At 36.5% G+C, this 26430-nt stretch overlaps 1 protein-coding gene across 8 annotated transcripts in view; it reads left to right on the top strand.

Annotated features, from left to right (window-relative positions):
• Nucleotides 1-4677: 4677 nt before the first annotated feature.
• SLC38A11 (solute carrier family 38 member 11) overlaps nt 4678-26430 on the top strand; it is a 34450-nt gene continuing 12697 nt past the window's right edge. For 6 of the 8 annotated variants that reach the window (XR_004549908.1, XM_034065438.1, XM_034065439.1 and 3 more), the window contains exons 1-10: nt 4678-4896; nt 7430-7541; nt 7958-8032; nt 10234-10368; nt 12530-12595; nt 14348-14454; nt 14961-15040; nt 23044-23114; nt 24013-24174; nt 25902-26014. Coding sequence is in view for 7 of the 8 variants with exons in the window: in XM_034065438.1 (XP_033921329.1) it covers nt 4852-4896; nt 7430-7541; nt 7958-8032; nt 10234-10368; nt 12530-12595; nt 14348-14454; nt 14961-15040; nt 23044-23114; nt 24013-24174; nt 25902-26014 (966 nt within the window). In the remaining variant the exon portion in view is untranslated. Of the gene's footprint in view, nt 4897-6834; nt 6854-7429; nt 7542-7957; nt 8033-9417; nt 9519-10233; nt 10369-12529; nt 12596-14347; nt 14455-14960; nt 15041-23043; nt 23115-24012; nt 24175-25901; nt 26015-26430 lie in introns of those variants that run through there. The other 2 variants (XM_005152649.3, XM_031052210.2) reach the window with 2 other exon arrangements.

Raw genomic sequence — 26430 nt, forward strand, 5'->3', positions numbered from 1 at the left:
CCTTAATGCCCTCTTCTGTATGTTCAGGACCATAGTGTAGGGGTACTGAAACCAAGTTTCTTGTAAACCAGGCAAAATTTTTAATATTTCTAATATTCCTTATATGTACCTATGTAACCAACACTCAGGTGGAGAAGGAATTAGCCAGATGCAACAATCCTTGAGATTTACAGCTACCGTAATAACTTTGACAATCGTATCTTCAAATAAGCAACAAGTTTCAGGCACATGGCATAACAATTTCACTACTATTGTTATCATCTGTAAGAAAGTCAGATCTGTTCCGAGTCAGACTGAGGATGAAAGATTTTTTCCAAGTGGTGAAGGGCCACACTTGGTTTTTCTCCTACCCTTTCAAGCCTGTTCAAATAGTACAGAGAGAGACACCCAGACCCACTACAGCAACACTTCAAGCAAATCCCAATTTTCACAACTTTCTCCTCATTCATATTCTAATTCATACCCAGGTAAAAAATCAAGCAGACATAACTGGCATCTGTTTTCACATCTTCTTTTCCCTCACTCCCCAAATGTAAATAGTCCAGCAGGTAAAAGTGCAATACTAACTTCAATTCTAAACCCCTAGTTAAGCACAAGCATAGTTAGCTGTGCTCATATGCTGTTCACTTAGAGTCATCTGAATATGAAGCAACCATTTACTCTCTTATTTACCTGGGTGCCAGATTTAAATTAAATAAATAGCATATAATTTGTCACAATCAACTAGTAAAGCATATCCAGTTGCTGTTCAACATTTTTTCCCTCCAGACCCTTCTTTTGACAACAACAATGCAGGACATGTTACATATGAAGCAGAAAATCTTCATTGTCACAAAAGACCCAGGATCCACAATAAAATATATCATCAAAAGGTTACAAACATTGCCTACACACGATTTATCACCTATAAGCTTAAAGACTCCAAAAATCTCCAAAACAGATTATGGTAGCTACAAATTACAGAACAGGAAACGCAGTACTGATGACTTCAAGCATTTGTCCACCTACTTCACAAAAGACTACAGGCTCTTAAGAAGGCCACATTAGAATTTTTAGAGTGTAAACAGTTTCCTGAAAACATAATTCTTTCATGCAGCTTCTGTAATGCTCTATACACTGCTTCAGGAGGCCCAGTGCTTGGTGTTTATTAAGCTTGTCAACTAAGCAACACAAGCAGACAGCTTACAGCTGTGTGAAATCAGGTTACATTCACCTGAAGTTCAGTCCATCTTTGAGGGGAGGGGGATGCTGATGAAGATGAAGCTAGGTAGATTTCATTCTATCTTGCTTAGCACATCATGAAAGCTCATTTCTCCATAAAATATTTTAATATTTTTAGAAGTGGTCCATAACAACTCTTACTTACAGGCTATCAGGTATCTTACAGCTAAATTAAATTTACTGTTGAAAAAAAGTAGTTATTTTTTAATATGTCTGCTTCCTGGACAAAGACACTATTAGAAAGTGAAACCTTTCCAGGAAGGACTAATCAGTCTGATAAGTCTGACATTAAAGTGTCATGTGACTGTAACAACTATTCTCTACCAACTCCCCACCCTCCCCCCCCCCCCCCCCAAAAAAAAAAGAAAGAGAAATTGCTCATTTGTTTTCTTTTTTATTCATTCTTTTAAAGAAAGAGATAAAAGGAAATCAAATCTCCCATGTTTGGCAGTTTGCATCACATGTCTTCTTTCAGGCCTGCTTTGACTCTGATCTTTCTTACAGCTTTTATCTCATATGTTTTCAGATGTGATCTAGACCACATCCTTGGAGTGCACAAAGAGCTTACAGTATTGAGTTTTCTGTCTTCTTAATGCCTTGTTTGCTTTAATATATGTAATGCTTGTGAAAGATGACAGTGGTTTTACTGGTATTCAGAAATTTAGTTCTCAAGCAGTAACACACACAAAAAAGCTATAGCAGTGCTGGCATCTCCACAAAGCTCCGCCAATACAGCTTAATGCCATCTCATCCTATTATTCATTACAGTTTCTACTACCTTGCACATTGGAGATGTCAGGTATATCAATATTGGTATGTAGTTTCCTGGCTCATTCCTGAAGTCTCCTTAGGCAGTCCTGTTTGTGTCACATTTGCCATTTTCCAGCACCACTTAGTATCATGGATAGTAAGCAAAAACTTAGCACTCTCTTTCCCCCAGCTACAAATTACTTTATGATTCCATGATTAATATATCTGATCATCTCAAATAACTTTTTTTTAATCTTTTTTGTTCACTCTATTGATAATTCAGTTTAAAGCATATTCCCTGGTCTTCCATATAGGAAGAGTTCTGCTGTGGAAATTTTCCCCCAAAAAAATAAAATAAAATAAATAAAAAATCCAACAACTTATTTTCTCTGTTCCGGTTCTATTCTGATTGCTCTCTCTTCCCACCTAACCTTAACTCTCTGCAGATCCACAGGATTCTTTTGCAGGATTTCTGCTCAGAAATACCAAAGCTACTAGTTTTGATTCCTTTTTGCTGGGTTGTTGTTCTAACTCATTTTAGCCTTCATTCAACCTCATTTTAACTAATCTAACTCATTTTAGCCTTCATTCAACATTTCACAAAGACTTCCAATCCTTTCTGTTTTGTTTTGGACACAACTTCCTTTGTGTCCTTTCTGGAAAACTCCCTCCCTTTTTTCTTTTCTATATTTTTTTTTAAAAAAAAGCAATTGCCCTACCCCTGTGTTTTAGTTGTGGCATCCTTCAGAGCTTGGCCCTCCACTGCAGCCAAGGAAGTAAATAATCACATGAAGCGTCCTGCAAACTACTGAAGAACATAATGCAAACACTGAATTGTGAATTTTAAGTGCACCCTGTAATTTTATTCACAATGTGCTACTAGTCTCATTGCTAAGATGAAAACTAGTAGTAAGCTTTTCATACAATAAGCACATTCCAAAGCACAGAGAAATCCAAATGAATAAAGACTACTCTCACAGCACAGGAAAAAGACCCTCTACACAACCTTTTAGGAACTGCCAATTCCTTTGCCTAATTCAAAGCTACTATACTGAATTAAAACTTTAAAGTTTACAAACACTACTCAGAATCATGCCAGTATCAAGAACACAAGTTAAATTCTAGGACTCCTAAGTAAGTGAGTGCCACATTCAGGCACTAGCCCTCTCATATAATAAGAGCTGCATAATCAGAGTTTGACTTGAGTCTAATAAAAGCCTGAAGAATTATTAATAATAAATATTAATAACAGGGACATGCAGGAGAGACCATTTGAACAAAACAGATTATTTTCTAAGGTAACAAATGCACACTCCAAACTGGAATTCAAACAAAATCACAGAACTTAAGGGGACTACTATAGAGCATATGGGTGTTAGATGGAAAGACTGTGTGGGGAACTTGCTACAGTACTTAAAACATGGAGTCTGGTAGAATCCTGTCATGAAAACCTACTATACACTTTTTTACACTCTGCATTAAAACAGCTTAATTCCATGGTTTTACACAGAATTCTTTGTGCAGTCCAAGAAAAAAAAAACCAACCCAAAACATTGCTACTAAATCACAAGAACTCTCTCTGCACCTCAGGCCTCTCAAATTTTCTCTGCCCAGTCATGTCATCTGACTGGTCACACAAGAATATATGTCAGCTTGGAACTTGTCATGGAGCTGATTAGAGATTATTTTTCAAGGAGCCGAAGCTAATATGCTCAAGCTATTGGACAAAAATGTCATATATGCTCTTCATGTGCACTTTGCTCTCTGCATTAAATCATATGCATCACAGATCTTTAAGGACAAAATTACTGATGCACAGCACATGTGTTCCTTTAACCACTGCATTTTACCCTATCAAAGTATTACTGAATTTTTTTAAGACTATAGAAAGGAAATTAGCATGTTTTATTTTCTTTAGCTATTTAGTTTCCATCACTCAGAGTCTGTTATTTTTCCCCCATAATAATTTAATTTTGTTGAAAATTTTTATGTCCACATTGTACTGATGGTGGCCTCCAGTAACCACATTATGTTCCCAAAGTTATTGTTTAACTCTAAGAGGGCCTAAATTTTACATCCAGTAATACTTCATTAAATTAATTATAGTCTCCAAAGTTTTTACTATTGTTTATTACTTCCTATATGTTTTCATTTAACATGTACTTTTCTTTATATGCCTTGTTCTGTGCTTACAAAGCACCTTTCTGCTGGAGACTGCCTAGTCTGAGCTCAAGGTAACTGAGCTATCCAGACTAAGCTTCCAGCTCTGTAATTTTGCATCTTATAACTAGTTTGGCCTCTTCCTATACTTTCATTGTAACCCAGTAAGTGCTTCATCTGTGTTATCCCCGTTTTGTTGGCTTAGCACTTTTTACAGTGGCTTCCGCTACCAGAAGGGCAAACAACTAGTGCAATAGCGAAGCCTCATAAATAACATCAGCATTGAAAAGCAACCACAAGTAAGGAAGAGATTTCAGCCGGTTTTACCTGCACAGAAAGCTGTCTTTGTTCATCCAGGATAAATGAGCACTTTATAAACTCAGGGTTTACAAAGACACGGTGAAGATGCTTACTTTTCTGTTAAGTTTCAGACACAGAACTGATCCCTCACGCCAAGGCCCCTCGGCCACCACCTCACAAGCCTGAGGCGGCGCGCGCCCCACCGCCCTCTCGCGCGGGGCGGCGGCACTCCTCCCAGCCCCTGGCGCTGGTCCAGGCGGCAGGGCCAGCTCCGCCAGCTCTCGGCTTTCCCAAGCCTATGAAGGTGCCGTGGCACCCTGCGAGCCCGCTGCCCGCCGCGTCTCTCCACTCCTTCCTCCGGGCCCCGCAGGGCTCAGGAAGCAACTCGGAAGCGACACGCCTGCCCCGCGGCAGCCGTCGATGGAGCGCGACGAGCCGGAGCCGCTGCCGGCCGCTGCTCGGCAGGTACCGGGACTAAATCAGTTGACGGGGATGGGCGAGGTGGGAGGCTCCCCGCTGCTCAGCAAGCTCGCTAGCATTCACCTGACTTCTCTTTACTTTTCTCAATCCCTGATCGCGGGACATTGCTGGAGTAGGAAAGTTTGAGGGGCAGCGCGTCCGGTTATGTACGGCTTCATAGCGACTAGCTGCGTGAAACAGCCTGGGCGAATTGGTGCTTCAGCCCGGCTGAGCTGACAGCAGCTGTGGTTTCATCTCTGTGCAGTTTATTTCTAATTTGAGTGAGGATATATAGATAGATGCCCCGGAGGAAAAAAAAATACAATCTGAGGAGCCTTATTCGTGTGAGGTGGGGGATTTGTGACTGCTCAGCACAGCTAAAATTCCATGTTGCTTGAGGACCAGAACTTGAGCACCCTCCTGGTGAGCCTGCTGCTAACAGGATGATCTGCTGGCCTGCAGCTAGTCCCTGGGAGAGGACCACCACATCTCGTTCACCTCTTCAATAGCCTTACATATATAATAGCTTGCTTCCTAACAGGCATTTTGTCCCCCATCTGCAGTCCAAGTGCACTTTTAAGAGCACTGCTAGTCTTCACAGAGAAGCCATTTCACCTGTGTCACAATTTCTGTTACCCCTTCTTGTCTTTTCTTGTCTGTTCAGATGTGTCTTTTCCAACTGGGGAAGGGACCAGTGACAATGACAGAGTGTTTGAGCTGTACATTGCTTATTTTCTTGTAACAACTGGAAAGGAGCAACTAGGCTGCTTAATCCAGTGCAATTTCACTTGTATTGTGCTATAAGTAGCATAGAGCATTAAAATTTTCAGAAAGAATGAGTGATGCTTTTGCTGCTTGAATAAGTGGCGAAGTAAAATGTAGCACCAGTAAGTCTGGACGAAAAATGCTGAGGGGAAAATGCTACCTATAAAACTACATATGATATGGAGAAGATAAGTAGGTAATAGGGGTTGAGTTGTCTGTGATGATATAAAAAAGTTTGGAGAACTCAAGTGGAAATATTTGACAAAAAAGAGTGCCTGTCTCTTCATGTGATGCATAGTTTAGACGTGACATTCATTGCCACATGATATGCTCCATCCCTGTCAGTGGTCAAGACCAGGCTGGACAGAGCCTTGGCTCTCATGGTCTAGTGTGAAGCATCCCTGCCTATGGCAGGGGGCTTGGAACTAGATAATCTTACGGTCATTTCCAGGTTTAAGCATTCTATGATACTGTGATGTTGTCGATGCTAAAAAATATACATGGCTTCAGAAAAGGGGCAAATCCAAGGAGCAATCCATTAAGGGATGTGATACACTGTGAACATACCTGCTTTGAGAAAGTCTGAGATATGAAACCTGATGAAAGCTGGGACAGGGAAGTTGTGTGGTATATTTTTTTCATATCTTACACTCTTCCCTAAGTGTCTTCTACAACTGCTCTCAGATAACAGGGTACTAGGCTATACTAGCTTTTGATCTGAGCCAGTGTTATTTTTCTAGTTAGTACTTTTAAGGATTAAAGGTTTCACTTAAATGTGTAGCCCTCTTTGAGGCACTCTTATGCTTGTTAGCTTATACTACTATCTACTGATGCCTTAGCTTTGTCAGTAATTTAATTTCTTTTCCAAGAGTATTAGTAACAAGTATCTGAGCTTGTACTACCAGCTATAAATGTTAAATAGGCTCTTGCATCCATGAAATAGTGGTTTTATTTTCATGTTACGTGCACAACGTTTTGCTTTTGCAGAACACAGATGAGCATTTTCTTCATTAGATGCATATTCCTCGTTTTAGTTACACAACTTCATTTAAAATACTGGCGTTCTAATGAGTGACTCTAAAATGTTCTCTGGCAGCAGTGGTGATTTGAGGAGAGGACCATTGCATGCTTGTGAAGAAATGCTTTTTGAAGAGAAAAGCTTTCATTTTTGAAGCTGTTGGCTACAGATTGTACTTTGGTTTGTACCAGACCTTCCTATAGAAATTTCCTGGGGCTACCCAATTTTATACTGTCATTATCTATTCAGAAGGAACTTAAGGTTGGATGATACAGGAATATTTAAAATGCCAAATAAAACCTCGAATTAGAGTATCTTCAGATGTTGTCATACTTTACTAGTAACTCTTGACATTTAATTCTCCTGATTCAGTGGCCTGTTTTTACTGATCAGTTGTATTAGACAATATATTTTCAAAACTAGTTGATTCACATTTCTGCCTTTGGAAGGTGACTAAAAAACTCTTTAACAAAGTGCCTCTGAGTTTGTGTACATTTCTGTCCTTTCACGTTTATTTTTTTATTCCAGAGGAGCATTAATTACAGAAGATTCTGGGTCAGACTTAAACAGAAATTATTTGTCTAACATCTCTTTGATTTCTCACTGAAAAAAATGGGATTTAGGTATCAAAATACCTCTACAAATCTGAGTCTATGACTTTTTTTCTTTTTTAAGATCTTGAATAGACTATCTGTAAAATCCTTTTTCTCACCTATTTTTCTCATGTATAATGTTATTGTTGTTTTTCTGAAACAGGTAGATGACCAAACAGCCCTTGTTAGTAAACCCAGGAAGAAAGGAGGAAAAGGTGATCTAGCATCAGCTGGATTTAACATTATCAACTCTATCATAGGATCAGGTATAATTGGTAAGTATACTCTTCTTCACTAGTCTGTGTTCAGCCTTCTTTATATGTGCATGACTGTCCAGTTTGGAGAACTGACACTGCTGTCTTACTGCCTCCTGCTGTTCCTAAAGATTTTTCTCTATTTTTATTTCCTTACTATACAAAAATGCAGATGTATCAGCTGAGATCAGGTCTCTCAGTGATAAATACCTTACAGCTGCCATAATGATAAGAGGGTGGGTTGGGCAAGTGCTAACTGAATTTGACACCTAGGCAGCACTTTGTTAATAACTTCAGAAAGATAATTTTTAAGCATGCTGGTCCATTTTGGGTGATTGATAGATTTTATTTTTTTTAAAATCTGAATATTTATTTTGGTTATCACACATAAGTGTTTGGGATGGTTTTTCTATAATCTCTCCTCTTGTTATTTAAAGGATTGCCATATTCAATGAAGGAAGCTGGTTTTCCACTAGGAGTACTGCTTTTATTTGGAGTTGCCTATATTACAGGTACTTTAGAAGCAGTTTCTGTTGTGAAGTGAAAATTAGCCTTGCAACATTGAGCTTATCTTGAGCTTAATAATACCTTAAACAAGTATATGTATGATAATGTATGATAATTAAAATGACGGATTTTTTTCCTTACCTCATTAATCCCTTCAGCAGATTAGTAAAAGTAGAGAATTATACTGTACAACATACAAAGCTGCTTTTTGTGTGCATTTTATTTTCGTAAAGCATAGTTTCTTAGACTAGGTCAAGGTGACATTTGGAAGAATAGCTCTTATTTGTGCCTCATAATCACCTGGTCCACTGTTTTTACCCTAATTAAGAGACTGATCCTTGAGGGGGTTGTATATCGCTTTTTAAAAATCTATCACAGAGTGAAAACCTTTGGTTGTACTATGATTTTGAATATTTTATTTACTTACCATTCATCAAAAAAAATAATGCGTTTACCTTCAAAAAGGGACATAACATGCTAAATAAATATAAATAAATCTGCTGACATCAAAGGCAAATCTCTGTAAAGACTCTGGATTCAAGCCTTAAAATGATGAACCAAGTCAACATGAATGTTACAAATTCTTTTACTTGTGTGCTGAGTAGCAATTGATGCTTTGTATTGCTTAAAATATCATGTAAGGCTCTGCATAAATGATTGAGGTTTAACTGGAGAGAAGTATAAACATAAGGAATAAGTTCCTTATGAACGGAAAATTTTCGCTATAGATTAATGAAATTATATCATAAACATAGCTGAGAAATTTCAGTTACTTTTCTGTAGAAAATCTTATTTGTCCTTTGTACATGTATTTCAAAGGCTCTATAGCCATAGGCCCAGAACCTGTGAATTAAACTTATAATTTTATTATGTTGAAGATTGGCTCTATATGTCTTGCATAAGCAAATTATAACTCTAGTTACAACTTTTCAACTTACAGCATTTAAAATACAGGTGTTCCATTAGGATTTATTTTCCATAGATTTTACTGAATAATTGCTGAATAGCTGTTATTGAGCAATTCTCACTGTATTTCATTTTGGGGGATGTTTTTGGGTTTATACTGGGTCTATGTAAACTAGGTGTAGTCCAGATTAAAGACAAATACATATGATATGGTAAATCTTTTTTAAAGTTTTGTGGGTCTAAGATACCTTGCTATAAACACTTAATATTTCTTGTACAAGATCAGTTTAGCATGCAGCATAATTGCAAAATTCTGTATTTCTCTTTTTGTGTGCTCCCAATTATAGTGTGAGTATATGTTGTGTAAGAATTGCATATGCTCGTGTGAATCTCTGGATTGGCTTTTACATTAGCACATGGTAGAAATCTCCTTCGTAAATTTTAGTCATTCCCAGAAGATAATAAACACCGATACTGTTCACAGAAAGGAACTGTTCCTATCGCAACACAAATTACAAGCTAAGTGAAAGACAGATGAGGCATAGACGAGGTCTAGCGACTGTCTGTCAAGACATCTGTACTAAGGTAATGAATTTTGTGCTGGACTGGAAAATCCCATGGTGGTCAAATAAATTCAAAAGCATAGCTTGACATAACTACAACATTTTGAACTGTTCCTCATAAAAAGTTGAAGTTCAATCTGGGAGTAGTTCTGCCTGAGACATCAGCTCTGTCTCAAAGCACGTTGCTTCGTGGGTTTCCAGAAAAATCACTTTGCATGTGTTTTATTTATTTATCCAATGAAAACTTTTAGAATATTTTATTGTAAACAATAGAGAAGATGCAAAATACTGACCAGGCTTCATCTTCATAAACTTAGACAAATAACTGAGTAAAGTGACTGGGAGTTCTAGCACTATGACACAAGTAGTCCTTGCATTTTACTCCCTTTCAGGATATAATCAAATGCTCCATTCATTCAGGAGATCTCTGTGTTATTATTTTAAATTTCCTTTTTGGGTGCTTGTGACAGTTCTCATTCTATTTGACCACGCTGGGAACCAATGAAAATGAGACTTTCTGCTGTCCCTAATTGGGAAAGCTGGAGCAACTTCTATGAGCCTGTAATTCCTGTTTTGGTAGATTGAGAACCTTTGAGATTTTTCATCCCTTCTCTTCCCAGTGTCAATGTTCTCCTTTTTACAGACCTTTTTTTAAAAAAAATTAAGGAATTAAAAGCATGAACAGTAACCACCATTTGGTTCATATTGTTTTTAACAGCAATTTTCTATTTTAACAGATTATTCCATTATATTACTGATCAAAGGAGGAAACCTCTCCAGTGCCAACACCTATCAAGATCTGGTCAGAAAAACATTTGGGCTTGTAGGTTATCTAATTCTTTCAACTCTTCAATTTTTATATCCATTTATTGGTAAGATTACATAAAGATATAAATGTTTAAGTTTTATAAAAACCAAGCTTTTTTATATTACCTCATTCTTTCACTGGTTAATCTGAAAAGAATATACTGCATATGCCTCTTTCCTATTAAAAAAAATAATTACTTGATGTGTTCTGAAGAATGACTGAGGAAGGATTCAGTGAATTGGAGGACCAGAATAATAGAAATTAACTGAAATATAATAGCAGAGAAATTCATGGTCACACACTTACAAATTAATAACAAAAGTAGCTATGAGAAATAGCAAAGAAGAGATTCTGTTCTAGAAAGAATAACAGAGCACAAAGTTGATGTGCCTGAAACAAAAGAAAAATATAACTTTAGGAGTATATTGCATTAATATTTTTCCAAAGATGTAGTATTTCTCTCATTGGAGAAACCACTTACCAGATCTCACTTGAGTAATATGTACTCTCATTGCTCTTCAACAGCCTCATGCCCAATGAGCTACTAGGAAATTGGGCAGTCATGACCCCTTTGAAGAAGAAATTGTAAAAATAACAAACATCTATAATCTGGTCAGGAACTGATTAGACTGAAAGTTTAAAATAAAGGGATATTCTGAGTCTGTCACCTATGATTCAGTCAAGTCTTAAATAAGCTTGTTGTTTTAACAGACAGACCTGTAAGAGGAGGTGACTTGAGATACCAAGACTTTTGTGACCACAAAGTCCCAGATCAAAATTCCTGCTTTGGGAATAATCAGTCTGAATTTATTACAGGTAGCTGAGATTTTTCAGGGGGTCAAGTTAATGCCACTGCAGGCAACAGTGTTATGCATGTTGACTTAAAGAGTATAAGTACTACTTCATAGAGAATATGGAAGAGAATTTTAAAGATCACAGTCCTTACCATGGACTAGTTATGCATATGTATGTGCTTCTCTTTGTTTCTATAAGTAGTGTTAATGACTTACAATTTCACAATAGTGAATATTTATGCATTAGTTGAGGTCAGTACCTAGAATCCTTAAAGACCGTCTAGTTCCAACCGCCTGTTATGGGCAGGGACACCTTCCACTAGGCCAGCTTGCTCAAGCTTCATCCAAATTGACCTTGAACACCAGGGATGGAGCAGCCACAACTTCTGTGGGCAAGCTGTTCCAGTGCCGCATCCCCCTCATAGGAAAGAACTTCTTTCTAATATTTAATATAAATCCACCCTCTTTCAGTTTAAAGCTGTTCCCCTTGTTCTATCACTACAGGTCTTTGTAAAAAAACAACTCTCCAGCTTTCTTGCAGGCCCCCTTTATGTACTGGAAGGCTGCTATCAGGTCTCCCCAGAGCCTTCAGGTTGAATAACCCCAGCTGTCTCAACCTGATCATCTTCCTTGCCCTCCTCTGGACTCCACATCCTTCTTGTACTGGGAGTCCTTGCACTTGGCCTTGGACTTTATGAAGTTTGCACTGGCCCATCTCTGGATGGCATCCCTTCCCTCTAGCTTGTCAACTGCACCACACAGCTTGGTGTCATCTGCAGACTTGCTGAGGATGGGCTCAATCCTGCTGTCACCAACAGTATATGTGTGCTGTGTAAATGGTGAAAGCCCCATGAGTCTTCAAAATAAATAAATACATTTTGTGTGTACACACCCGTGTACACATACACACATTTCTAGTGCAGAATGAGGTAAGAATGAAATATGGATGTTAAGGCTACAGTTCTTATTAATGGGATGAAAGAATGGAAGTCCATATCTCATGCCTTTATCTATTTTCTCTTCTGATTTAAAGATTTTGCTAACTTTTTACATGAGCTTTTGATTGCAGGACTGATTAGTAGACTAACAGGCACTTTACTAAATAGAAAAAAATTTGAAAATAAACTGACAAAGAATTGTTGTTAGAAACAGTTTGAAAAAGCCTTTTTTTCTTATTCTGAAGCTTACATGGCAAGTTAGCAGAACTGTCTTGCTGCCAGGCTGGATTCTTGCTTAGGTTGTACCTGTTTAAAAAATGAAAAAAAAAACCAAACCAAAAACCCAACCCTTAGAAGATGTTGGTACTAGCCAGAATTCATCCAAGAGGGAGAGTGGCATATAATCCTGAAATCTACAAAACATGTATTAAATATTTATCAGATATTTCATATTTGACTTGTACTAACAAAAAAAAATTGTATTTTCTTTAAGCTATGATCAGTTACAACATAATAACTGGAGACACATTAACTAAAGTTTTTCAGAGAATTCCTGGAGGTAAGATGCATTTTAAAAATTCAGGACGGGAAAAATGTGTTGGAATACTGCACAAATATTTAGGGATTGCCTTTTACATTACTTTAAATTACTCTTAAATATAGTTCAAGTTAAGAACTTGAAGCATATTTGTGTGAGTAGGCTTTTGTTGTTTTGGGTTTGTTTCTTTGCAGGGGTAGGTTTGTTTGGGTTTTCTTGTTGTTAATAAGTCTTTCACAAATAAAAACTATGAATCCTAGTCCTTGGTTATCATTGGACTCAGTGTCAGTGAGAGACCACATGCTTCCGTGAAATCCTAAGCAAATAGAAGTCTTCTGCAGTGGTATATTTACAAGGTCATCGCATTTAGCTATCTTTTTTTAGGTATTTCCCATAATAATAACAACAATATTTTGAATACTAAAACTGCACTTTATCTGTTTAATAATTCTGGATGGCTTGCAAATAATATAGTGGATTTAATACTTACTTAACAGCATGTTTATAATAGTTGGTCATGAACTGCATATGTAACTTTCAGTTCTATTAGATATTCACTGCAAAACCAAATGTGGAAATTTGAACTATTTAACTCATGCACTTGTCACCCTTCTGCTGTAAATTTTCACAGCAGGAGCAGCGGAGCAACTTATTTGCATGTTTGACATCTACTTCAGCACAAAGCCAGCTAAGTTAAAACATTCTTCACTGGGAAATTAAACTAAAAAGAACATGTCTGCTATGAAGTGGAAATTAGTGTTTGTCTAAACTGTCTGATTTCCACCTCAGGACTGTAATTTTCAACAGGTGAACCCTGCGAAGTGTGGATGCAGTTTTAACTGTCACACTGTTATTCTGTGAATACTTGATTGGGTTGATAGTGACAGTGAATATCTAATAATTTATATGCAATAACACTTCTGTAATAAGAGGAATCCCCAGCTTGGCACATCTTTTCATCCAGCTGGTAGAATGCCTGCCTAGAAAGAAGTGGGAAAGCGTTATAATCTCCCAAAGATTAGAGGGAACTGAACACAGACTTCCATGTCAATTGCCAATCACTTTTCAACCATAATTATTCAGCAGGCTTTCATTCAAGCCCATGATTCATGGTAGCCTGACTGAAACTGAGTTATGTTTTATTTTAAGTTGTCATTAGCTTTAAAGAAAACCTCCAGCAGTTGTACAAATAAATCCCACTGATTGTGGGGAATATTATATCATTCTTGTTGCCTTCACATGGTAATCTCTATTTTGCAGTGTAAGCCTGCTGACAGCAAGAAAGGAGGTGCTCAAAAGAAATCTAAAAATTAACTTATATTAGGGTAATTTTTTTTTCAAGAATTTGCTTCTTTTCAACAGCACAGTAATTGAAGTCAACACACAGTGCCAAAAATTCCCCAAGAGTAAATGGGAAAAAGAAGTAGTGGAATGTTTTAGTTGCAGTCTGCCAACACTGACCCAGGCATGATGAAAGAAATTGATACTAATCTATATGTAGAAATGCCAGACTCAAAAGGTTTGGTATAATATATCCCAGATGTTATGCATTTGTTTTGAATTTGTAGAATTCTTGCGATTATGCACATGCTGTGAATGGCTTCCTCAAGGTTAGCTAATGCCTAGTCTTTATTTCAGTGTTACTTAGCTTATGTAAAGGGGATAAAAGCCTGGTCAGTATCAGAATTTGTTACATCTAGACTTTCAAATGTAACTGGACAGTTCCTCATGCCAGTTTCTTAGAAAAATAAATTATTTTCTTTTTTGCTTTAGTTGAACCAGATAACGTGCTTACCGACCGTCACTTCATAATCCTTCTTACCACCATCATCTTTACGTTGCCTATATCTTTATATCGAGACATAGCAAAACTAGGAAAGGTAAATCATAATAGCAGTTGACTTTTGGTTTACTTTTCTGAATGCAATTAGAAAATAAGTGCTAGTTATAACTTATTTATTTGAAATCAATTATATCTAGCTGAAGCATGTTAAATATTTAGAATTTCCCAAGAAATATTGGCAAATTTGGAATACTTTAACCAGAACTTTGGCCTCCATGAATCGCTGAAATTTTTCCATCTACTGCTAGTAGAACTCAAATCTTGCAAAACACTGGGTGATATGGACCTGATATTGAAATGCTGAGAACCGTTGACTAGAAATATTTAAATGGGAATATCAGTTAAAAGTAGACAAATAGTTGTAACTGGCTAGTTACTTTAAAAGAATAACAAATTAAAATATTATGATATAGGACAAGCTTTCTAATTATAAATATTTGCTGTAATATTTAAAATAAAAAGATTATAATAAAAAGGAAAAGCACATTATACTGAAAGCCTTTCAGCAGCTTACTGGCTAAAGTAGTATTTTTACCTTTACAGGTATCTCTTATTTCTCTGATTTTAACCATTGTCATCCTGATTATTGTGATGGTGAGAACAGTAACATTCAGTCCACAAGTGTGAGTATTCTTACACTTGCCACAAACTGAATTTTTGATTATATATAATTTGTTATTTCACTATTGTGTTATATCTGCATAGTTTGGAACTATGGCTGTTTTGAGGGAGAGATAATTGAAAAAACAAATTTGTATTAACAGTAATAGAAAATGAACTACTAAACCTTATTTTATCCTCTTTTTAACCCCTTTGTTGCACATAAGCAAACTTAGGAAAAGTATAAAAAAAGTTACATATTAGTTGAAAACTGTGAGGTATGGCTAATAGCAGGTGGCTCATGAATGGGCATATGAGATTGTCATTTGAGAAATCTTGAATTTCATCCATTACTGTCAGATGGCCTTTATTTACTATCTTAAAATACATAACATCTTAGTAATATTTCTTTTTCTGTTAATATAATTATTTGTATTGGTTTTATTATGAAATTATGAAAAGAAAAAAGATAATATAATAATTAAAACTTTATTCTGTCATTTGAGAAAACAGCAATATAAGTGTGCAAAGCATTTTCAGCAGTACAGCCACTCTGAAAGTATTATTTAACATTGGACATCAGAGTATTCTAGACAATTTAGAACACATGAATATGTGTTATAGCAATGTTTTTCTAATTACATTGCAAGAAAGTGTTATGAATCTATAGTCTTTCCTTTATGACCTAGAAGGTCTACCTTATCCTTTAAATGTGAAGACATTACTAATAAAGACAACAAGCTCTGTTTCTGAAAGTGCTTTTTTATTTATTGGAAGAGTATTATATAGTATTTCTGATGTTTCTCTAAGAATTGGATTTTTCCACCATGATTATTTCAGTAGTGTTATGCATAATTGTTCATTTTTTTTACTGCTGTGATACGTGTATTACTTGCAGGGTATTTGTGTTTAATGCTAGGGAGATGGCTAGAATAGCAGTTTCTAAAATTCTAGCAGATGATATTGTCTATTATCCATAAAATAATGCACTTGGAATTATGTGAGACTCTCTCTCTCTCTCTTCTTCCCTCCCCTCTCCTATATCCCCCCCACCCGCCCCCGGAAAAGAAAGTATGCTTTTCATACTGTGTGTTAAAGGGGTATTTGAAAGTGTAATATCAAAATCGCCTTCCAAAAAAGGAAGATGATATATGTAATGGTTGCTGATGACCTTGTTACTATGGTAACATTTCTTCTCAACAGTTGTGATGCACTGAAAGAATATGGAATGGGTTCTTTTTTCTTACAATAGCTAATGTTGAGTTTTAAGTGATTCTTGGAAGTTTCACATTTTAATTCTTGAGAGACTTCCATTTTTTGCCTGGTTTTCAGAAATGCATCTATCAAGTTGATTAACTGTTAATCAGAATCTTTTGCATCACAAACATTCTATCAGCGTCTATTTTTTGTATTTGTATTTACAGAAGTAATTAGACATACGCTTTAATTATTAAAGCCCTCCTGTAATATTTATTAATGGTATAATGCTATGCTGTCTCTTTTTTTTTTTCAGTGAGGATGAGGAACACTAATATGTTTTAACACTAATATATTTTAATACCATCCCATCATAGTATTACAACAAGTGAAACAAGTCAATAATGTATTTACTGTGAATTCTTATTAAAATACAGTAGAAGCTGGAGTTTTAAGAGATCTTTAAAAATCATGATTATGGAACACAGTCCTTTGTCAGATAGGAAAAGAATTTGTCTTTTTGCTTAAATGCAGTCCATGCTCTAGTTGAAAATTATTATTATTTGGGTAACAGAGAATAGTATATTTCCTGGAAACCTTCTGCGATGTGTTAGTCCATCAGCAAAACAACATTATGGTTATTTTTAATGATTTGGTGAGCTTGAAACTGTAGGCTGAAAAAGAGCAATTATAAGTCTTTTGAGTGTTGCTTTGGGAGTGGAGTGGGTTGTCCAGGAACATTTTAGGAATGTTATTTTCTAATTAGTCCTCAAGAAAAAAAACCTATATATTTATGATGAGGGACTACTTGATTTAATTTATTTCCTAATATGACAAATATAAAACTGAGGTACTTCCTGTCCAGTTTTGGTTTTGATTAGTATCATCCGTATAGTTATTGTTTGCCTGAAGGACATATGAACCTGCAGATAAAATCCCATGTTCTGGACCCAGAGTTTATTCTCAGTAGGTTAAGATGCTGGATAAAAACACATTTTGATAATCTGTTCTTTTTTTCCACTTGCTTCTAGATGGATATTTTTTGACTGGGATCAAAAACAATGGGTTAGAATTATCTCGGACTGTAAACATGCTGTATGTTAATACTGTATAAAATCATGCTTCAAAGCTGAAACTAACATCCATTGCTGTATAAGGCAATATTTTATGTAGCTTATAAAGATGGATCATTTTAATTTTGTGTTCCTATGGGAAGAATGTTGTGGTGTCAGTGTCTGCATAATACATAGATCTCTAGGAAAAGCTTCAAGAGCATCTGCTACACATAAATACGATGTGAGAATTACTCAGCTGGCAGCTGATCACAGGGCTGAAACACCAAGTGTTCATGAAAATAACTTGAAAGTAGAAAGTTGATTCTTTCCTTCGTATAAATAATCCAATAATAAGTAAAAAAACTTTAATGTGTGATGAAATTAAAAAACAAAACTAAACTACCATATATTTACAGAACTGCTAAGTAGTTCATTAAGGAAGAAAGAAGCATTAAAGCAGCTGTAACTAAGTGGGGCTGACATATAGTTTTGCCTTGTCTGTGTTAACAACCAAGATGACTTTGATTAACATAAAATTCAAGGCTGATGTGAGCATTACTCATTTTCATTCCATTATATTGATGAAAGTTATATTCAGCATGTATAAATTTTTTCAGTATCTTTCAACTTTTGAAGTTTAAACAAAAACTAAAAAGGTATTTTACCTTAGAACTGAACTGAAATTTTACAATTAATTTCCTAAATGTCTAAATCATTGACTTAAACATGAATTCCTGTGTTCCTGGATTATTTTGATAGTTGCTGATTTGCACCTAAACCTGGAGGTTAGTCACTGATTTTCAGTCCAAAACAATGGATGTCTTTTGCTCATTGATCATGTAGCTCCCCTGTCAAACATAGGACTTTGCTTCCTCTCTACAAATTTCTTTGGTTTTTTGTTTTTTCCAGTCAGTGTTTTATACCTAAAAACAGGGTTTAGATCATAGAATAGAATCATACAATAGTTAAGGTTGGAAAGGACCTTAAGATCATCTAGTTCCAACCCCCCTGCCATGGACAGGGACACCTCACACTAAACTATATCACCCAAGGCTCCGTCCAGCCTGGTCTTGAACACTGCCAGGGATGGAGCATTCACAACCTCCCTGGGCAACCCATTCCAGTACCTCACCACCCTCACAGTAAAGAATTTCTTCCTTATATCCAATCTAAACCTCTGCTGTTTAAGTTTCAACGCGTTACGCCTTGTCCTATCACTACAGTCCCTAATGAAGAGTCCCTCACCAGCATCCTTGTAGGCCCCCTTCAGATACTGGAAGGCTGCTATGAGGTCTCCATGCAGCCTTCTCTTTTCCAGGCTGAACAGCTCCAACTTTCTCAGCCTGTCTTCATATGGGAGGTGCTCCAGTCCCCTGATCATCCTCGTGGCCCTCCTCTGGACTTGTTCCAACAGTTCCATGTTCTTTTTATGTTGAGGACACCAGAACTGCACACAATGCTCCAAGTTGAGGTCTCACGAGAGCGGAGTAGAGGGGCAGGATCACCTCCTTTGACCTGCTGGTCACGCTTCTTTTGATGCAGCCCAGGATACGGTTGGCTTTCTGGGCTGCAAGTGCACACTGAAGCTGGCTCATGATCATTTTCTCATTGACCAACACCCCCAACACCTTCTCCGCAAGGCTGCACTGAATTTCCTTTTTGCCCAACCTGTAGCTGTGCCTGGGATTGCTCTGACGCAGGTGTAAGACCTTGCACTTGGCATGGTTAAACTTCATGAGGTTGGCATCAACCCACCTCACAAGCTTGTCAAGGTCCCTCTGGATGGCATTTCTTCCCTCCAGTGTATCAACAGAACCACACAGCTTGGTGTCATTGGCAAACTTGCTGAAAGTGTACTCAATCCCATTGTCCATGTCAGTGACGAAGATGCTGAACAAGACCGGTCCCAACACAGATTACTGAGGGTCACCACTCGTTACATGGTCTCCACCCAGACATTGAGCTATTGACCACAACTTTTTGCATGCGTCCATCCAGCCAGTTCTTTATCCATCGAGTGGTTCACCTATCACGTACAGAGACCTATGTTTCTCTCCATAAAGCTATTTTGCTTCAGGTGCAATCTGCTGTACTGCATTTCACAGCATTTCTACATAAATGACAGAAAACTTTTTGCATAGCATGGATCTTAAGGAATGCTATTGTGTAAATGTTTCACAAGAAGTAGAAGATATGCTGGTTTAGACTGCCAAACAATTTTGCTCAACCCTTACTCATGATCTGGATGTGAAATGCCCTGTATTGCCCTATTAGGAAGTCTTAACTTTTGCCTGGTTCATTAGTTCTTTTCATTTTCCTTGTTATTGTGTAGATAAACACAAACTTTTAAAAACTCATTAGCATGTTTATATGCTATACTTTCCATTAAGTATACTGCAGACTGAGTAATTTTCTTAACATCTAGGCTTTCCTTATTGCTGAGCTTTACCACCTTCCTTTACCACAGACAGTTCTTATTGTCAGTCTATCTATCTTGCTGTTGTCTTACTTTCAGAGAAGACTTTTTCCTCTCTGGGATCTCCCTTTGAATGTCTATTGCTCAGTCTTTTGCTATTTCCATTCCAAGAATCACAGTTATATTACTTCTCAGTTTTTATTCTGTGTGACAACTTCTACTATATGATAGGCAGTACAGCTCTCAACAAGTGCATTTAGTATCACAAATGTATTTATTCTGTAACTTTTATTGTGTTTTATCTAACTACTTCTCTAGCATGAAAAAAGCTTTGAGTTCATGCAGACATAGCCTGTGTTTTTATGCACCAACTGAGGAACAGTGAGTTAGCTGGTTTTGTTTGTTAATGTATGAGAAGCAGTTAAAATCTTCCCCCTAACAATTCCTAACAAGAATGTAGGTCAAACTGGTCAGAACAAAGGTCCTTCTCAAAAAAAGAAAACCCAAACAGAAAACCAAACCAAAATTCAATCTTTAACAGTAGCAGCAGGATTGAAAAATCAAACAGGCGTAGTGTTACCTGCTATTCTTGTGATAAGATACTTTCAGCCTGTATATGCATCTGCCTGCATGGACACATATTTATATGAATGTATGCATGTTTACCTTGACACTTGATATTGTCATTAGGTGCCCTTTGTCTTGTGAGTAATTTTATGTAATTACTCATAGTGTGGCTCTTCCCTAACTAACAGGTAGTTTCCTGACACAATTTTGTCTTTTCCAGTCTGAAGTCTTATTTTATACAGACACTTTCATGTCAGCTGCACCCCTCTCCAGGAGCTTTGCATAAGTCTGTATGTTCTGCAGTCTGGACTTGGGGCTGATTTGTTGTTGATATGGTCAGAACTCTAAAGCTGTTGACTCTTAGTTCTTATCACTGAGAAATGGAATTGCTTTCTGTGTTGCTTTCCCTTACTTTATCACATCTGTGTGAGATCCCTCTGTTCCCAGGGTATGAAAATGTTTTCCTAAACACATGCAGCAGTATATGATTTACTGTAAGAAAGACTCTTGTATTCTTGTATATCTAATCTGTATCACCGTGTGTTATATGCCATTGCAATCTGCTGGTAGTGCTCAAATCATGGATCTGATAGTCTTCCTCATTCTGCAACTAGAATGAAAGAATTTATCTTCTTAGGCTGCTAAATAAGAAGGATTTTATTCTTTTGTATTTTTTTCCTCCAAATAATGCTCCTAATCTGATTTGTCTTTTATGCATAAAGCAAAGCTATGTTTTGGTCTCTTGCATATTGCTAGTGCGTAACCTAACATTGTGCAGGGGGAAAACTAGTTGGGATTTTTTGTTGTTTTTATTTTGTTATAATTATTTGGGCACTTTATTGAAAATGTTTTGACTGAAATTCACATGCTTTCTACTTTCATTTTTTTTTAAATCCCTATTTGTAGGAGCTTTCAATATAGCTATACTGTTACACGGGATGTACCATTTTCACAGAAACCATATGTGCTTCAGACAAAAGCATTCTTTATTTCTGTGCATTAAGTGATAGGGTCCTACATAATCTCAATGTTAATTATGTAGAGAAAAAGGGGTAAGAAGACTCTCACAAATTCTGTTATCAAAGGGTAGTATAAAAGAAATTTTCATTCTGAATGTTTGATATCAAAGCTGACCTCTAGTGGTTACCGAATGGAACAGTTATAATGTTAGCTTTCTATATTCTATTCTTATTTTGAGATATTATTGACTTTTTTCCCAATCAGATGTGAATGTTTCCCTGAAAAATAATGCATTCAAAATTATGGATATGAATTGTCCACAGACATCTCTAGTGATTTGATATCAGTGACATCAAGTTGAGAGAGGGTACTCTGTACAAGGAACTACAGCAGCTGTAGTGATTTAGAAGTCCTGTTTCACCAGACAAATGCCTGATATCTCTATTTCATCCATAGCATTTATTACATCTACATGCTGAGTCTGAAAATGTTTTAGGAGGGCCATATTCAGCTTTTTTAAGAGTAGAAGCAGTGTGTAGCGGTAGTCAAGACAACATGGTGCATCTGAGGGCAAAAAACTGAAGATGCTCAGGTTCTGTTCACTTCAAAGTTAAGCTTAGCAACCACAGCTTAAGAGCCAAAAAGGTGCGCTAAATCTGAACTGAATGTGCATCGCACATGTTTTGGGAATTGTTTTACTATGGAAAAAGCAGGATTGACTGAGCTCTCAAATAATAGTAAGACACAAGTTCTGAAAGTGGAAACAGCAGCATTTTTTTTTTTTGTCTTTTAGGGTGTGGGAGTGGAATTTAAACATTTGAAAGCAATGAAAGCTAGCATAGCATATGCCAGTATGCCACCAGATAGAGGGAGAGACAAAGCTGCCTTTGTTGCCTTCACAGAACTGGCATGACTGCCATACTGCTTTCTAGGGCAGGAGGAAAATAGCAGCTAAAGCCTCAGGTGGCAGCAGCTTTCCCTGTAAATAGAAACAGAGCAAAGTTAGCAGCAACCAACTTTTTAAGAGCAAGTTCTCTGTGCTATTTCTTTTGTCTGTGTTTTATTGTTAATTATAAACACAATGTTCAACTGCCTTGTGCATTTCATTTTATATTTTTAGCAAATTGCAGTTCTGGAAAATGATGTGTCCTACTTTCCTTCATTTTTGCTCTCTTTGCAGAGAGGAAGTTCATGCATCAGATAGGTTTTAACAAAGTTTGCTTATGGTTTTCTGTGGTCCTCCTCTAAGAATTACAGTTACCACAGGTCCAGAATTGTGAGCATAACTTGTGGGTAATATTACAATTCTTGCCTGATTTATCACTCCTTCGGGAACTAGCAGAATCCCTTTACTATGAGGAATATTTGGAACAAGTGTAAAGAAAGGCAAACTGCCTTACTTGATTTGTAGACTAGGAAAAAAAAAAAGGTGTCTGTAGACTGCATGGAGTACATGTGCAAATTCAAAGGAAGAAATTGCCTTTAAGTAGCCAGAAGAGATTTTGGGTTGAGATAACCTTAGTCAGAATCAGTAGAAGTTTTAACCTTCCCTGTTGCTTGGTATATGGTGACTTCAAGAGTTTATTTACAAAACTGAAACAGGCTGACATTTTGGCTGTAAAAGCTGGTTACAGAAATACTTTAGCCAAAACAAGGGAGGTGAGAAGGGCTCTCCCTAGTTTCAACTTATTGTTGATGAACACTCTGGCCTGCTTGAGAGAGTTCTGGAGATCTGACTAGCAGTTTTGTATTACAGCATAGTATTTTAAATTGTTTTTAATAACTGGTACTTGAAGAGGAGATAATCTATTAAAACAAATGTCTGTTCTAGACCCAAATCAGATAATGCATGGATATTTGCAAAATCAAATGCAGTACAAGCTGTTGGGGTGATGTCATTTGGTAAGTAATCTCTTTTTTTATATATTTTCAATATTCAGATCAACTCTAAAAAAGTCTTTAATATTTTGGACCTAGAAATTTTTTTTCTATGTATTCATGCAAAGATGGTTTAGAAAAAAAAGAAATTGAATTTTAGACATCCATATGAACTTAATTGTAATGATTTAAGACATTATTCCTGTTATTCCTATAATTTCCGAGAAATTATTGCCACTGTAGCACAGACAGAGGTGTAGTATGTGAATCTAGCTCAACTGTCCAGGTCATCCTAAAACACCTGCTCCAACAGGGTTAGTTTAACTGATAAATTGAGGAGGAAGTCATAATTCTGTATTCTCTTGGATAACCAATAACAAAAAACTCTTAGGCTGCAATTCATTCATTCTCTAGAGTGCCTGTTACTTCCCATCTCTCACAGTGAAACACCCAGGTGATTCTCAACTTGCTTCCATTATCCTCATTCTAAAATCAGTTCCTGCCTGCAGGATCCAGTATATTACTTCTTGTTGATACTGCGATAATCTGAGGCCTAAAATGGATGTCATAGGAAGTCTGAAAGTAGCAAATGGCTTTGTGGTTTAAAAAAAAAAAATCTCAAAACTGCTGTTGGGTTCTTAAGCAAAGAGCAAGAAGAGAAAACAGAGGTGAAATGGAGGTGTGGAGGGTGGGAAACAGTGAGGCATTTTAGGGTAATGAAATCAGAATCATTGCAGGTTGAATATAAACCTCATCAAATCAAATAAGTGGAAGTTCAAGCTACTGATCTTTGCCAGTCATTGTAGGATTAATGTTTGTATTTAATAATGAGTGGATTCAAACTACACTGTCTCTCCCCTACCTTGGAATTTATTTTATATGCATGAATTCATATATTTGTTTCAACTGTCATGTGTTTCAGCATTCATCTGCAACCATAACAGCTTTTTAATATATGGGTCTCTGGAAGAACCCACATTAAAGAACTGGTCTCGAGTCACACATGTGTCTGTCTCACTTGCTCTTATTATCAGTGTAGTGTTTGCCGCATGTGGATATATGACTTTTACAGGATACACAGAAGGTAAACTGCTTGATTTTGGTGCTTGCTGTAATCCTTATAGTTCTGACTTTCTGGACAATTTTTGCTGTTAATATCTTAGTGAATGTAAAAATGACAAAATCATACTGTGTTTGGACAGAAATGGTTAGGACATTGCTTGTAGTTCCCCAGCTACCAACACAGGATACAAAGATCTGAGCTGCATGCTAAGAGATGTCAGATTCCCAAGTGTAAGCCTCTCTGGTCAAAGTCCCCTTTGAATACTTCCATAATCAAAATACTTCTGAGGACTTAGCATCTATAATTTAGCCATATGGTCCACTAGCAGAGAGCAGTAAGAACAAAAATTGCTTTGATTTTTCTACAGGATGCCTGGCATGTATTTTGTACCTTCTGTATCTTTTCCTGTCTGTGCTGATACAGCATACTATCTCTGACTTCAGAGATATTTCCTATCTTTACAACAGCTGCTTTGCTGTAACTAATTCTATTGCCACTTCTATGGATATATGAATATACATAAATGTATAAATATATCTAATCAATGTTACATCATATTATTTAACATCATTTTGTTGAAGTATAAAAGGTCCTTTCAGAAGAACAAGGCATAAATTTTATTCAATGCATTAGCTTCTTTAGGAAAAATACATATTTCACAAGCAAGCACATTTTCTGTTATTTAATAGGCCTGTTCCAAATTGGAGAAGGCTTCCAAGCTTTTCGTTTCCTGATGAGCAGCAGCATCTAGTTCAGAACAGAAATTGTAGGATATAGATTACTGATTTATCTGCCCTTTTTTCCTTCTTCTAGTGCTGTCTATGCTGAATAACTTACTGACCTAGATGCACCTGTAGCTAGACTTAACAGCAAACTGGCTGAGATATTACAAGTATAGAAAGCTCTGACTGGAGCTGTCCCTCAGCATATGACTCTGCTGCAAGCAGGTTCCATCTTACTTTGTCTCCCCTGTCAAAATCTTTTGTCTACTTTCTTTTAAGTGCACCTTATTGCTTCTTCAGTGCTGTTTTGATCCTAAAAGTAGTAAATCATAAGACAGTATAGTAATTGAGTAGAAAAGACCTGACAGGTCATTTGATCACTGTCTTGCAGTGCCTGCCATGCTTCAGAGATCATTATTCCAGATTCTTTGTGGTAAACTCTAAGCAAGATGATGATTTGAATTCTCTAGCAGTGTTTTCGTTGTTAAATGTAAGAAGATTTGCTAGGTAATAATCCATATGTTTATAAGACGTTTCAGGGTCAGAATATTTTAAATTCTTTACTGCAGTTTACCAGCTGTGATTAGATCTGATCAAAAAAAAAAAAAAAGCAGTTCTCCAGAGGTAACTCGCTGGTTGCCTTTGTGTAATTGCTGTTATAGGAATTACATTTTTAGAGGAAATGCATCTTTCACATACAAGCATTCTTTCTGTCACATATCTATTTAAACACCAGCATCTCATACAAAATCTGTGCTAAGGGGAAGATAACAGATGACAAAACTCTAATGTGTCTGTGTTAAAATATTGTTGAAAGATAAATGCTACTTGAAATAAAAACACTGCTACTAGCAGGATAAGGTGAAGGTTCCCCCTAAATGTAATTTCTGACCGTGACTACAGTTTTTCGAGATGAATCAGGAAAGGGGATCAGAAAGGCTCAATTACTCCAGTAACTTGCACTTCAAGTTGCAAATAGGCCAATGACATGAAGTTCAAACTAACTGATGCTTTGCTATGCCTCAGGAGATCTATTTGAAAACTACTGCAGAGATGATAGTCTTGCTACATTTGGAAGATTTTGTTATGGAGTTACTGTAATTCTGACCTTCCCTCTTGAATGTTTTGTAACCAGAGAGGTAAGAATTAACTACATTCTCTCATTAACAATGTTGTTATATATTAATATTATTTTCACATTATTAATACATATTGTAGCTGAAGTCAGTGATTGATCTGTAATAAATACCATCATATCCTATTCCATTACATGCAATGAATATGAGGTACAAATTGCACTGCTTGGATTCTGGTAACTTAATGCTGTATTACATTTATTATTTATTATAATATTAACCAATATTCTATTAATAGTGGGACTGCTTAAAGTTCCAATTTTGGCATAAATACCACTGTTGTTATTACGTTGAGAGTAGCCAAAAATAGTATATTTATAATGCTTAATAGTTCTGGTTTGTGATAGTATCTCCATCTAGGAAATCAGTCTATTCAATAAATAATCGTAATTTTTTATTCTGTAGTGGGCAGATGAGAA

The sequence above is a fragment of the Melopsittacus undulatus genome, chromosome 8 (genome assembly GCF_012275295.1).
Source record: "Melopsittacus undulatus isolate bMelUnd1 chromosome 8, bMelUnd1.mat.Z, whole genome shotgun sequence".
Classification (NCBI taxonomy): domain Eukaryota; kingdom Metazoa; phylum Chordata; class Aves; order Psittaciformes; family Psittaculidae; genus Melopsittacus; species Melopsittacus undulatus.